This window comes from Pinus tabuliformis, chromosome 7, assembly GCF_031772625.1.
Source record: "Pinus tabuliformis cultivar Carrire ecotype Pingquan chromosome 7, CPIR1, whole genome shotgun sequence".
In the NCBI taxonomy this organism is placed as follows: Eukaryota; Viridiplantae; Streptophyta; class Pinopsida; order Pinales; family Pinaceae; genus Pinus; species Pinus tabuliformis.
Genome location: NC_142293.1, coordinates 225,119,450 through 225,135,713, shown reverse-complemented (window position 1 = coordinate 225,135,713; position 16,264 = coordinate 225,119,450). Strand labels below are relative to the sequence as shown.

The following is a 16,264-nucleotide window of genomic DNA, read 5'->3' as shown; positions in this document are numbered from 1 at the left end:
ATATAATGAAAAATTTTAACAAATTGATTTACCCTAAGAAATAGACATTCAACAAAAATAAACACATACATAAATAAAGGAAAGCAAGTATCTTTCAAAAATATATTTTGATTTGTAAATTTTAATAACTCATAGCCATAGTTAGAAAACCTTTAGACTTGGGTATATGACTACTAAGGCTGCTCTTTCTCAGGGCAGCTTGCTCAGGGAATAGTGTTTTGATCCATTTACATGCAAAGGGTTTTATTATTTTAGAGTTTTTTTTGTGAATCATGTATGGGTTATAATTTTTCTTTTTTCTTTTTTATATGGGTTTAATTTCAATATCAATTATAATTTGTTTAGGTGAAATCATATATATCTTAACATATGACTTATGGACTAAATTAAGGAGATTTGGATCTTGGTTCAAATACTTTACATAATATTTCATAACGTAAGTATTGGTAATTGAACTGCCCTCACGGGCCTATAAATAAAAAAACTTGGCGTATGAAGAACATTGGTCTATTTATGAATTTGTAGTTATTTGTTCTTACTCCACACTCAAAATCATGTCAAAGGTTGCAATATCTGTAAGAATTCTTAGTTTCCCTCTTGAATATTAGTATTTTGAGTCTCTTTTAGGTTCATAAAGAAAATGGAGTAAGCTAATCTTCTAGCAAATAACCATCTTTCTAATCGTTCAAATACTTTACATAATATTTCATAACACAATTATTGGTAATTGAACTGCCCCCACGGGCCTATAAATAAAAAAACTTGGTGTATGAAGAACATTGGTCTATTTATGAATTTGTGGTTATTTGGTCTTACTCCACACTCAAAATCATGTCAAAGGTTGCGATATTTGTAAGAATTCTTAGTTTCCCTCTTGAATATTAGTATTTTGAGTCTCTTTTAGGTTCATAAAGAAAATGGAGTAAGCTAATCTTCTAGCAAACAACCATCTTTCTAATCGTTCAAATACTTTACATAATATTTCATAACACAAGTATTGGTAATTGAACTGCCCCCACGAGCCTATAAATAAAAAAACTTGGCGTATGAAGAGCATTGGTCTATTTATGAATTTGTGGTTATTTGGTCTTACTCCACACTCAAAATCATGTCAAAGGTTGCAATATATGTAAGAATTCTTAGTTTCCCTCTCGAATATTAGTATTTTGAGTCTCTTTTAGGTTCATAAAGAAAATGGAGTAAGCTAATCTTCTAGCAAACAACCATATTTCTAACCGTTCAAATACTTTACATAATATTTCATAACACAAGTATTGGTAATTGAATTTCCCCCACGGACCTATAAATAAAAAAAACTTGGCGTATGAAGAACATTGGTCTATTTATGAATTCGCGGTTATTTGGTCTTACTCCACACCCAAAATCATGCCAAAGGTTGCAATATCTATAAGAATTCTTAGTTTCCCTCTTGAATATTAATTTTTTGAGTCTCTTTTAGGCTCAAAAAGAAAATGGAGTAAGCTAATCTTCTAGCAAAAAACCATCTTTCTAACCACAAATTTGATAAGAATTTGTTAGAAATATGAGGGATGAGCATAATACTAGAATTATCCAAGGTTTGTGCATGTAGAACAATTCCCTTAGGGATTTTTCTCAATCATTCATTGGCCCAAATCATGAAAAAATTGATCTATGATTTGTAATTTGTCGTAGATATTCCATTGGATAGTTCACCACAATGGATCTAATGGAAAAATAGACTAAATATGAAGTCTATACTATGAGGGTTAATATTCCTTAGATTTAGTAAGCATGTCTTTCAGATTAATCACATTGGTATTATTTGGTCGATGTTTCGAACCAACTAATGTGGTTCATCCACAGGACGAACATGCTTACTACATTATGGATCACAATTTTCCTTAGATTTATCAATTTAATAATTTACTATTTTCTCTAATTATGCATGCAATTGATAAAAAAGGGAAAATAGAGAACAATGAAAAACAAACACACATTAATCAAAATGAACACCAGATATGACCTAAGAAACCCTTTTGGGAGAAAACCCAGTTGGAAGGTGAGGCTACTTTATTCTCTCTTTCTCTAAATGGAAATGATGCAAATATGAAGGAGTGAGACTTGTGGCCCATGGGTTGTTATAGATCACAAACCCTCTCTCTATCCACTCTCAACTATTATGCTTAACTATGGAACAAGATAAACTCGAATAGAATGTAACCCCTTTTCTTCCTAGTGGCCCAGTAATAACAAAACTCGATGGCCAACTAGTGGTTAAATTTGAACCCTTCAACCCTCAATATGAGTCACAACTCGACCCTTCTAGAGTTTTTTCATAGGACCCATGTGGCTAGACCCTTTTCATTGAGTAAAAATGGTTGATGTGGCATCCTCTTGAACTATGGTGGTCAATCACGATAGGTCAACTTTTGAGAGGCATAATTTTTGCATCTGAACTCCTATTTACGTGATTCTTGCACTATTGAAAAGTTCAAGAGTAGAAGACCGCCAGTGAAAAAGTTTTACCCCAAAGAAAAATCATTTAATTCCTCAAACTCACCTTGGAATATTTCAGATCCCAATTCTCCAAACTAGGCTCCATCCCTAAAACTACTCTAATAAGTTGATTTATTTAATTTTTCCACCCTAAAATCATCAAGATAAATACAATTATAAATTAATAAATAGTTAATTTTTTTATATTTTTAAATATGAAAATTTTCTATATTATTAAATAATATATTAACCTCCACATTTATGAAAAATCCACTTTATTCTAAATATAACATAGTTTTTCTAGACAAAACTATATCAAAAATACGAATTAAAAGATGTTATCATTAAATTATAAACATATATTTTTTTTCAAACATGATTAAATCGCAATTTTCTCATAAAAACAAAAATTTAAAAAAATAACAAAAACCCAATCTATAAATTAAAATCTGAGTGAATCTTCAATAAATAGCACATGAACCCATACCTTTTCCTTTTGGTGAACAATCTCATCACAACCTCTAAAGGGTGTGATTTTGACACATACAATTATGACTAAGAGTAAGGTGTGATTTTGACACATACAATTATGACTAAGAGTAAACTTCTCTCTTGCCAACAACATTGGTACTAGAGTAAAATAATGTGTTGTCATGTCAATCTATATCTTTATAGACTAAAATCAACTTTCCAATTAATAATTTCTTTAATATAATAAATACTTTTTTCAGCACGAAAAAAGGATATATCTATATATATATATATATATATATATATATATATATATATATATGATAGTGGATAATATAAGCATACATGGCTTGGTTGATAAAGCCATTAGCAGGGGCAGATGTGTGGACCATGCCACATCTTGAGATTAAACAAAAACATTTGAAAGATTTCCTGTTCAACTACAAAATGATTGTGTGGAGATAGATACATATGATCAACAGATATAGAAAACAAAATGATTTCCATGACAACAAAATATATATGTGCATACCTTCGCTGGGAGATATGCCAAAGTGTGTGCAAGTATTAAAAAACATACCAAATATTTTCCACTGATAGAGAGTTATATACCCAGAAGACAAAAGTCCTAGATCTGGAAGCTGTTGCTGTCTATTGTGATCTGCATCCTTCAAACGCCTTGGGGAGACGTTAGGCCCATTTTGGATAAAGCATAAGCTTTTTTGTTTTTGTTCCTGTCAATATGTGAAATAGTATAGTCCCTCTTGGTGTTCCATAAAGCAGCAATCCTGTCCAGCCATCCAACAAGATGAATGTTTTTTATGTTGTGTTTTGACAGAACATGATCAGTTATAACCTTCGAGTCTCCATAGATTTGCAAATTCGGAATGTCAAGAAAGATACAAAAAGAAATAGGACCAGTTAATGCCACTGCCTCAGCGCTGTTGTTAGACCCCGGTCCAACGTTCCAATAAATTTCAAAAGCCTGACCATCTGCTATATTGATGAAGACACCACATGCGCACATCCCGTGTTGTGCAGCTCTGTCGAAATAAGCACACGGAGAAGCTGTGGTCACTTATGCCATTTGTCTTAATCCATTCCTATTCCTATCCACTGATGCCATTTGGCTTCTACCATTCTTGTTCCTGTTCTGTCCAGAGAAATCAAGGGCATTGTATAGAGATATGATAGATACAACTACATAAGAGTTTGATTCCACTTTTGAACTGAAGATCATGCCATTTCTCCATTTCCATATGGCCCAAATGGTCAATATTGGGATAATCTTTAGTAATCTTGATCCCATAATAATATTACACAGGAAATTAATCATAATACGCGCAAAAAACATATATACAATTACAAAATAAATTAATCCTATCATATAATAAACATCATCATTAACCCTTTCCAGTACATTTCCATCACAAATAAGACCGGAATTTTGGAATTAATCATGGTATATTGATAAAAGCATGGGAGAATTAAAAGTTTACATCTCCATCATTTTATTATGAAACATGTTTATGATGTTAAGATACATTACAATCACAAATATGACCGTAATTTTGGAATTAATCGTGGTATTTTATAAAAGCACTAGAGAGTTCAATGTTCATATCTACATCAGTTATAATTAAACATGTTTATGATGTCAAGATTCATAAGTCCCTATACATTTTTAAAATAAAAAAAATTAAATTAAATTAAAAAGTCCCCCTACATTATTGAAAAGTAAAATGTTTAAATTTTTTAAAATTAAGACCATGATTGCACATAACATCAAAGTGAAAGAAAAAGTTATAAAAGCATTTTTGTTAAAAAAAGAAGAAGATGCTAGTTGGATATTTATTTAAGATGGTATAGTGTCAATTTTCAAGTCGTCACAACTTTTTGGTGAAAGGTGGTTTTTCATGGTTAGTTTTTTTTGGCAGGGAAGGGCATAGTATAGCAGGGCATAGTATAGCAGTGTTATTTTTAGTATTGAATAGTTTTATTTTATTGTGTCGATATATTCTCTAGTTTAATATGGAAAATATGTTGTATGTTATAAAATGTAAATATTTTGACTAGTTAAATTATATAAAAATAAAAAATATAATTATTAATAATTAAATGAGTCTAGATGCATCTTAACTCTGGATTTATCAAGAGTAGAGAGGGATCAAATCTCTCAAGGTGCAAACTTTTCTTCAAGTTTTGTACTAAAATGGAGTTTTGTGCATTGAAAGATTTGATCCCTCTTGGTGTGAGTTAAGATGAATCTAGATTGTTTCTATTATTTATAATGTACATGTTTAGTTTGAATGATAAAATAATTAATATTGTGTTGTTTAAATAAAACTAAAAAATTAATTTAAAAAAATTAGCATTAAAATTTAGCAATAGTATCCTTTGCATACCATCCACAGACAGGTCGTAGAGGCCTTGTCTGCATACAATCTTGGAGATTGGCTTCTCTTATGACCTCGTCTGCATACAATCTTGGAGATTGGCTTCTCTAGTTGAGCCCACCTTCAAGTGTTATTGTGATTTGAAATTTTGAGTGTTTTAGATGCAAGTTGGATGTGATATCCCTCGACTTGAAGTGTTTGTGTAATTAATTGTGTATATGTGTGTGCTCATTGTTTAAAGTTTTAGTTGAAAAGAAATTGAACATTTTAAATTATCAGTAATTTATTACCGATAATCACTAATTGTAAATTTGAATTTATTATAATTTTCTTTTGGTAAATAAAGAAAAACTGGAAAATTAATTGTTGAGTGCAAACGGATGAAAGAGAAAGAGGCTGCAATTTATTATGGAAGCATTATTACCCATCAATAAGTCCTAGGCGTCTAATCTGGATAATTATCTTTAATTGACGAATTATGATATTACCCAGTTAATTGTTTCCTAGAAGACAAGGAATTGTCTTCAGGAGTGGGAAACAAAGCTCATAAATGAGTAGATAACTACATTCCACCTCTTGGTGAGGTGGAAGCATCTATTCACTGCTAGAAGAGTGGTAGATGGGTGAATATCTATTGTTTTTACTTGCTTTTGTCTCATTATTTTGGGAGCAGAAAGGACTGTAGAGAAGCAAGTAGCAGAAATTAGAAAACAGAGAATTGTGGGCCTCGTTTTGCTTGAAGGGACATTGACTGTGTTGTAGTGTCATGGTCGGGAGGAGCCAAGTACTTTATTATTAATTTGTCATAACAAGGAAAATAAAACTACTATTTTCAAGACGGTGTTTCTAACTATTCCATTATTTATTTATTTAGGAAAAAAATAGTATGATTTACATATAGACTTATCAACAACAAGAAATAAGAAAGAAAAAAAAAATGCATTTTGTTGAGGTTTTTACAATGTTATTTTTGATGTATTATGCATTCTTTACAAGGGATAAATTATGTAGTACGAATGAATGGGATAGTCGAACTAGAAAAAACACACAAAAAACAAATGGAAATATATGCATGAAACGTACTAGTTGTCTTAGTGACATAATAAAATAGAAAAAAAAAACACATTAGAGTTTCACTGCTCTATGATTTAAAGAAATAATGAGTTTAGATTTTGTATAGAAACTTTCTATGAAACTTAGTAGTATTAGCTGTCTCAAAATAAATGAAAACGTATAAGAGAATAAGCCAATTGAGAATAGTATCATTTTACAAAATATTTACAAGGCATATGCCTATTCAATGTTAAATATAAGAAAATATATGAATCATGTTCATCAAATGACAAATATACGTAAGAGAGGTTTCAGGTGTGTGTATATATATATATATATATATATATATATATATATATATATATATATATATATATATATATATATATATATATATATATATGTGGCTTCGAAGGTGCCAGTCAAAATTATATGATAATTAAAATACTTTGGACCCTCTTCTCAAACAACAAACACCCTATCAGTCAGGTCATAAAAAAATATCTAAAAGACTCAACGCTAAGAAACATTCAGATAGATAACAACATCAAAGAGATGTCGATATGACACCTCTGCCCCCAGGGGCTCGAGTTCTTTCAAAATCACTTGTATCGCATCCCAGGCAACGGAAAAAACACGATGTTGGCAAGACAACATAATGGGACAGTTGCCTTCGAGCAAAAATGAAGCAATCAAAGAAATCAGGAACTTCCTCCTGTAGCAAGGAATCCTCACCCTAGCAGATATTTCGACTTGGGACGACTCCGGAAAATGGAGAAATTGGGAAATTCCATGAGTTCTTGAACAACTGCGTAGTCAAAAGACTCTCCTGGAAGAAGCGCTAACGCGCCTGGCACTGGTTCACATGCGTTTGACGAATAAATGGGGATGGGGAAGACTGGAATTTACAAGGTAAGGCATGGATTTGCCTCTCTTCAAGCACAACAAGCTTTGAGCCACACTGCATCGGCGTGGAAATAGATTTGGGATCCTCTTGGGCTTCCCAAAATAAACTTCTTCACCTAGGTTTTAATGCATTGGAAAGTGCTTATTGGTGACAATCTAAGTAAAAGAGGCATTCACGGGCCACATTGGTGTTCTCTTTGCTACAAAGCTCAGGAAACCATGGAGCATGTGTTCGTGGATTGCACATTTGATCAAGAAGTTTGGGACTGCATCCTCCAAGGTCTCAATGTCTCTGCCCCATCGCAAGTCAAAATAGCTAACCTTTTTAGCACTTGGAGAATGTGATATCCTCACAAGACCCAAATAAAGACAACATGGAACAGAAGCCGGATAGCAGTTCCTAAATACGTTTGCTGGAAAATATGGCTCGCTAGAAACGATAAGATCTTCAACAGCTTTTCGAATTCCCCATTGAAGGTGGCAGCAAAAGCAAAAGCACTACTCCTCGACGTTGTGGCCAATCACCCCCTTAAAAATGATAACACGCTTCTCCCTGAAGAAAAGAAATGGATGGGAACATAGATTTTTCGAGACAGGATAAAGAACACCACTTGCCCTAGTAAAACTCTTGTATGGAGATTACAAGAAACAGACTCAAATTTTCAAGATTGGTGGAGGAAACAGGGTAAAACAACAATCTTTTTTTATGGTGCCTCCAAAGGCAATCCAGGGATAACAGGAGCAGGTGGAGTGATCTACTCCTCGGAGGGAATCCGAGAAGATAGCTTCAGTTGGGGCCTTGGATAGAGAACCAACAACCAGGCAGAAATCCTTGGGCTGCTAAAAGCCTGTCAGATAGCACGTGAAAAAGGAAATAAGGAAATACAAGTATTCGGGGACTCATAAATTTTGATAAAGATATTAAACTCGGAGGACCACTTCAGCAATCTGGTGCTCAACAAGACACTTCAAAGGCTGAGATATGTGCTCCAAGATTTCTCCTTCTACATTTTTTTCCATATTCTACGTGGCTGAAATAAGGAAGCAGATGCAAAAGCAAACTAGGCATGCCTCCTACCACAAGGAGCTTTCAGCAAGAATGATGAAGAATCTACATGGACCCTGATCCCGTAATCTAGAGTACATCTACACCTACGTAAGGAAAGGATAGTTGTAACTAAAAGTATTTCTGAATATTGTAATGATGATTGTTTTTTGCCTCGGCCCAGCCGAGTTTAAATAATTAATATAACCGATATATATATATATATATATAAATTAAATTATTGAAGTAACATTTTAGAAGTTGTGTTTTTAATTAGAAAAACATATAGTGAAACTTTTTGCGAAATTCAAAAGATAAGAACTTACAATCAACATTGAGTAATTAGTAATTTCATATTAAAGAGAACAAAATTGAATAATTGAAGGAAATCAATAATAATTGGAAAATGTACAGATGCCTTGGCATATGAACCAAGTATAAACTATGTAAAATAGTTAATGTTTGATTCAAGCAGTCATAGCATAAGTTTTGTAGCATTATATATATATATATATATATATATATATATATATATATATATATATATATATATATATATATATATATATAGGCATTAGCCATGCCTTATCCCTTCCTTATTAGGAATTTAACCCTAAAAAAATGGAGAAACGAACTGTTTGTACAAAGAATAAGAACGTTAAAGGAATTGAGTGACCAGAGAGTATTCCTAAGTCATTGACTAGGAGGAAAAGGTAGCCTAACTTTGGTGTCAACATTAAAGCATTCCAATGTTAGGAAATATAAAAAGAGAAAAATATGCTCTACGAAAGTTAGAATTAAATAACTGAAATAACTATTGGATAGAATGGTTATAATAAACGACCAAAATAAAAAGGAAGATTTCAGAAATAAAGAGTGTAATTACAAAAGAACTAAGATAATGCCTTAATATGGTGTATGGAGTAACAATATCGGCAAGGAAAAAAATGGGGATTCACATTAAATAAAAGCAATAGCTAAACATGAAAAAAGGTAATAATTGTAATGAATGCAATTGGAGATAAAAATCTTACCAGAGGAGGTCTTTCTCTCTTCTTAACGAAAAAAAGAAGTTAACTCACTGTTTGTAAAACTAATATGGTAAATTTAGAAAAAAAAAACAAAAAACAAAAACATGGTTAAAGTAAAAGACAGACAAAGAATCAGCAATCTCTGGATTATGGTTAGAGCCTAGCATGATTATCATTAAACAATGTAATAAAAGGAGAATTGAGAAAACAATGGTACCCAACGATTGTCAGTACCTATATAGAAAATGGGCATACATATAACTACAAAGAAGGGAAGATAAAGTACAAAACACTGATGTGGTGAGTCTTGACTAGGGTAACAAAACTGAGCAACTCTCAATGTTCTAAAGCAGAAACTATAACTACGTCGATAGTTTCAAAACAACTTTTTACAACAAAAATCATTTATTTTGTAAAGGGTTAAAGAGACATAGAGGTGAATGCAAAGCACTATTAAAAACCCTTGAATGGTAGGAGAAATTTATTCTAACCCTAAATTTTTTATGGACACAATAATTACGCTAGTAAACCAAAAGAATACTATCAAATGATATTCAATCCTTTCGTTCATTGAGATTAAATAAACTAAAAAAAATGTCGGTAAAAGAAACCCCTTAGAAAAAAGGATAAACTCGAAAAAAAAACAACACTATACAACTAGTGCTTCTTGAGTGAGAGGGATCATTAATAAAACTAATAAGCATAAATTAGTTGTAGTCCTTATATGCGTGTCATATTACAAAAAATTAGTTCCAATTTAAAAGGAAAAATGTAAATTTCCAAGGAGGGTTTTGTGAGAAGAACCTCACAAGAAATCTTCAACTGAGAGGGAGCCTTCTGCCAACCTGTAACCATAAAATAAAATGAAAGAAGTTAAATTCTAAAAGGTAATATTATATAAGTTGTTAGGTCCATGAAAAATAACTAACACTGTAAAGTAAAAGGTTATAGACAGAGTTTACCATGTCAAAGAAGTCGAAACCTAGAACAAAGTTATCACTCCATTTTTTTCTTTGTGGTTCATAGACACTTTGATCATCGGATGGCCACTATGTCCACGGAAAAATCTAGGTTGATCGACCCGAAGGGAATCAAGCCCCTTGGCCAATAACTAGGCCTAACCCCAAGGGCTTCGGGGAGAATGGACCCTGTGATTTCTCGATCAGTGAGGCACTGATCTGACCAGTTAAACTAACCCTTAAAGCAAAACTATCACTATGAATTTATATCAAGTGCTAGCGTAAAACAATAACATTATAGTACCACATTTATAAACCATGTGTTAGTTGAAGCCATTTAAAATGCAAAGTCCCAATCATCCCTTATAACAAGAGATATCGAAATTGTTGCCTCGAATTATAGTATGGAGACATTAATGAGCCATTATAAATCGCAATGTGGTCCATATTTTGATTAAGATTATATAATTTTGATTAAGATTAAATAAGTTTATGGTAACTTGCAAATGAAGATATTGAGAATTCATGTTAGCTATATTGAATATTCATTAAAATATTTAAATATATATATATAAACGATGTATGTTAAGCACATTTTTTAAGACTAAATAAGTTAATAGTAACTTGCAAATGATATATAAATGATGCATGTTAAGCACAATTTTTTTAGTTAAGTGACGATTTGAGGAAATAGTTGCAAACAGGAAAGGTACACAATTATGATAGAAAATCTTATTGTTGGATGGAGTTTGATAAAATTTATACATACATAAATGACTCCTACACTATCTAGTTTTCATTTTTAGTAAACGGAATGTTACTAGACAAAGAAATATTCTTTGTGAGGATATATTACTACCTGACATATATATACAAAAAAAATTAGTGTGTGTGAGAGTTTTTACAAGTGGTATCAGAACTATAGGTTACAACATTGGACCTTCTATGGGTCATAAATTGAAATACTATTTTTTATGTGACATATAGATAATCAATAATTATAAGAAGTTAAAGAATGGATGAAGAAAATAATGGATAGATTTTTGTAGAGTCACCTAAGGAAGGTGAGGAGCATAATACTGAGATCGGGATGATGGGAAGTGAAACTGATAATACAAGAGTGACGATTAATGACACACTACTACTTTATAGTTAGATAGGAACGAAAATAAGTTTACACAACCACTTTAACAAAAAAAAGATATCTATGTTTGCACCTTGTCTGGTGGCATCATGAACTAGTCCTCAACAAACCCCATCTCATAAAGTTTGGGAAATGCAAATAAATGTTGACAAAAAAAGCCGCGGATATGATCAACACACAATATTAAAAACATGTCACAAGGAAAACCCAAATAAAAAAAGGGGGGGTCACTTATGAGGGTTGGGTTATACCTTAATTCAAAAGAACTAGTTTTAGACATAACTATAGAAATACATTTGAAAACACATTGTACAAGGATGACAAGAAACAAGGGTAAGATAACCAGACGAATCTTATGTACAATTGTAAATATACATGCTTCAAACAATGATATGTAAGTGAGATGTCAAATCTTTGTGCTAACTATTTTAAGAAAGAATTTGGATATGTAAGGAAATATTTAAGAGGCCTCAAGCTCATTCAAGTAAACACATGAAAGAAACATGTTGCATGAGTTATAATGCTAGCCAAGAAATTTAAACCTGGAGACCTCATTAGAGAGGAATGGTAGAGAGACCAAGAGGATTTGAATATTTTTATCAATTTAATCATCATGAAAATTGTCCACAATGCATTATTCCAAAGAGAATCTGAAGTCAAAGTAAGATATGAAGGGCATCTATAATTTTTCCATAAAAATGAATCACATAGCACTATTCTATTATCCAAATGTATCTTATAGCCTCATGCCAAAATTTGGCATTGCTTGCAAAGAACACAACAATAGAAAAAAAAGAAGGAAATATGCTAATGTCCACCAATGACTAAATGTGATTGATAAGGGATTGAAATTTGTGCATTAAAGGAAATATATCATAGGCATTGTATAAGAAATTTCAAACTGCATAATTGTGGAAGTAAGAAAAAGTTGAACATATTTGGGAAGATAGGATCAATAAGGAAAGGTTTTCGTTTCTTATAAACTTGTGTTTCCTTTTTAGCAGACCTACCAAACTGATCAAGTCAGTCACAACCATAGAAATTGCCCATGTGAAGCCCTAAGATAAAAATAAATTTATTCTAGCATCCAAAGCTAGGTTTTCATTTAGAAAAATAAAGTTTTCCCTAAAAGTCTAAAGTTGTAAAAGACATTGAAGGGTGGCGTCATAGAAGAAGAGAGGTATCTCAAATGGTTATGGTTTTGGGTTTATATATGTGTGTGTGTGCAAAATATTTTAGTATACCTTGTAGGTAATATTCAGAAATGATATTTATGTGATGAAAAAGTGCAGCACTTATTTTTTTTAGATGCATGAAAATTTTTGAAGGGTCAAATACTAGGAACCTTAAGTAATGATAGTAGTAATCTACAACTGCAATTTTGCAAGAAATTCAAGAATGGATGAATATATTATGAACCTACAAAGAAAATAAATAGTTATTTTATTAGTTTTGAACAATGAGTACACATTTGTAAAGAAACAACTACTTAGAAGCAGGAGAGAATCATGTTTTTTTAGATACACATAACAAAGAAATGAATGATGATATTATAAAAGAAAATGAAGTCATCAACTCTTAGGATACTTACATGGTTGTTTAGTTTGGTTACAAAGTAGAAAGAAAAATTATGAAGGATGCTAATTAATGATATGAAAGGCACTAATCAATGATGTTCTTACACAAATGAACATGCCCATGCACTATTTTAGGAGTGTACCAAATTTTTTGTGTAAATCATATAGGGATATCAAAGAAATTCCTTAAAAATGGGTAACCTATATTTTAATTTTCTACCTGATGCAAAAATAAATAGGTCATAAACACAAATGTTCATTACATCATTGGAAAAAGGTAGGTGAAAGATGAGATTGATAGTTAGGAATTGTGTATATCAAGTCCATAGAGATCAAGGAAGGGACAATTTTGATTCTTGTGTTCTAAAATAAGAATAAAAAATTGAAATCTACAAATTGATTATAGGGAGTTGGATAAAGTTACAGCTATAGACCCGAGACCATTTTTATACTGCCTGCAGATAGTTCTTGGAGCATATAGCTTGTAAAAAGATTTCCTCTTTAAGAGATGATTTCCACTATTATAATTAGGGTAAATTAATAAAGTTGATCAAAGCAAGATGAGTTTGTGATAAAATGAGGAGAATTTAGCTATAACATCATGTCGTTTAGATGAATTGATGTCTTGTAACTTTCAGTGGAAATGTAACCGATATATTTAGATATTTCATTTTGAAATTCCTGAAAATTAATTTGGATGATTGAGTTTTATATCTAGTATTTGATAATCATATTCAACATTTGAAGTTAAAACATTAACCTAAAAATGTGTTTATGAACCTTTGAGAAAAATCACTTGTTTGCATTATTACCACACCATTGTAGAAGGGTGGATCTAAAGGCAACCTTTGAAATAAAATCCCAACTCAATTTGTCCTAGGCCAAGTGTAGATATATGCAATAAATTGTATTGCTACAAATTCTTTTAAACATTACATAAATAAGCTACCATATAAACTGGCTACTAGACAAATATGTCAATTTTGAATAGAAAGGAGCAGTGTGAACAAGCCTTCACCTTGTTCAAAAAAGAGAATGCAACAATACATATTATTAAAAAATTTCATGTTAGATAAACCCTTTGAAGATAAAAACACGAAAATAATCATCTTCTTCTATTGGAGTAATCTAGAGGGGGCAATATGAAACCTAGGTCACCCAAAATATTTCCTTGTTAAATGTTATCAAAAGATGGAAAATAATGATACAACTATAAAGAAAATTCAAAAGTATGATTTATCAGCTAAAGAAGACAATGAATTTTTCTTTAGAAAATAGTTAAAAATATGTTGATGTACACAAAGAGTTAGCCAGACTTCATTAAAAATGAGTATTTTCGAAGTTGTGTACGACAATAGATATAAAATATCTTTGAGTTGGAACCATCCAGAAGACAAATTTCTATTGGGATCATATGTCTTGAAAGAGATGGAAAAGGTAGTTAAGCAGGTGAAATTGAAATAAACGAGTAGATCAAGATCACCAAAGGAGTTAGATTGATTTGAAAGAGAGATCTTAAGGAATTCAATGTTGATGATCATGTATAATTAAATGTAAAACTAAAGAAAAACATATTTAGACTTGGCAATTGTGCCACACTATCACCCTTTCAAAGTTTTAGCCAAGATTGGACTAGTTACTTATTAGCTCGCTCTTCCAACTAAGCAACTAATATATATATATATATATATTCTTTAGCAAATAGTTAAAAATATGTTGATGTACAAAAATAGTTAGCCAGACTTCATTAAAAATGAGTATTTTTGAAGTTGTGTACAACAATAGATATAAAATATCTTTGAGTTGGAACCATCCTGAAGAGAAATTTTTGTCGGGATCATATGTCTTGAAATAATGGAAAAGGTAGTTAAGCAGGTGAAATAGAAATAAAAGAGTAGCTCAAGATCACCAAAGGAGTTAGACTGATTTGAAAGAGAGATCTTAAGGAATTCAATGTTGATGATCAAGTATAATTAAATGTAAAACTAAAGAAAAACATATTTAGACTTGGCAATTGTGCCACACTATCACCCTTTCAAAGTTTTAGCCAAGATTGGACTAGTTACTTATTAGCTCACTCTTCCAACTAAGCAACTCATATATATATATATATATATATATATATATATATATATATATATAAAGTATCCCATATATTATTGTTAAAGAATTATGCACATGATGCAACTCGCATCGTTGTTTCGAATATGGTATAGGTAGAATGTTGTATGCATTCTAAACCGACGGAAATATATATATATATATAAAGTATCCCATATATTATTGTTAAAGAATTATGCACATGATGCAACTCGCATCACTGTTTGGAATATGGTACAGGTAGAATGTTGTACGCATTCTAAACCGAAAGAAAGTTATGCTCCAAAATAGAATCATCACTTATGTAACAACCAAATAAACATGTAGAGAGAGATGCATATCAAATAGTAGCACCACCTCCCAAAATACAAATGTGCATACCTCTACATCACAATAGACCATTTCATGTTTGACGTCTATTATAAAGCACAGTACATCAGCCCAGGACGCTAACAAGCGATGGATGATAACAGGGTAATGCAGCAATACAACAATCAAGAAAAAAAATCCATGAGACTTTTCATGCATGATTAATTAAATGGTATCTTGCAGATCATTTAACCTATTTTCCAGTTGATTTAATTCCAATTTACCATGCAAAGATAATTTTGTTTTGCCGCGTCATAAAGATCTACTTGTCTCGAAAGTATAACCTCTTTTTGATACTTGTATAACACACTATATACATCAGCAACAATTACGCCCACAAATTCAAAACAAAAAAATAAATTCCAAAATCATAACTGAGCTTACCACAAAAAAAAATTGGAGAGATTCATCCACAACCCTAAATTTTAATTGCCTACCCACAGCTGCTCATCTTTTCAACTTATCTATGGAGAAAGATGTTAGGATATTCCGACACATAGGATATAGTTAAGTTCAACTTGGTCTAGCATAGAGTTAGGTTAGAGTTAGGTAAAGTGTGTTTCTTTACCGTTGTACATTTTGTAACTTACAATCCGACGGTCACGATATGTAGTGATCTGACGGTTCACTCTCACCTCGGTATTACCGACACTTGATCCGTGGCTTGACACCCGATTGGTCCATGAGTTCTATTTAAAGCGCATGGAGGGTCATTGTTCGGGTAATCTGTGCATG

The 16,264-nt window shown here is 31.7% G+C and overlaps 1 protein-coding gene across 1 annotated transcript in view; it reads right to left on the bottom strand.

The window, feature by feature from the left end:
• Positions 1 to 3,619: 3,619 nt before the first annotated feature.
• Positions 3,620 to 16,264, bottom strand: part of LOC149246664 (uncharacterized) — a 73,836-nt gene continuing 61,191 nt past the window's right edge. Inside the window, exon 4 of the mRNA XM_089442170.1 lies at positions 3,620 to 4,017. Within this exon, the coding sequence (XP_089298296.1) occupies positions 3,620 to 4,017 (398 nt within the window). The remainder of the gene's footprint in view (positions 4,018 to 16,264) is intronic.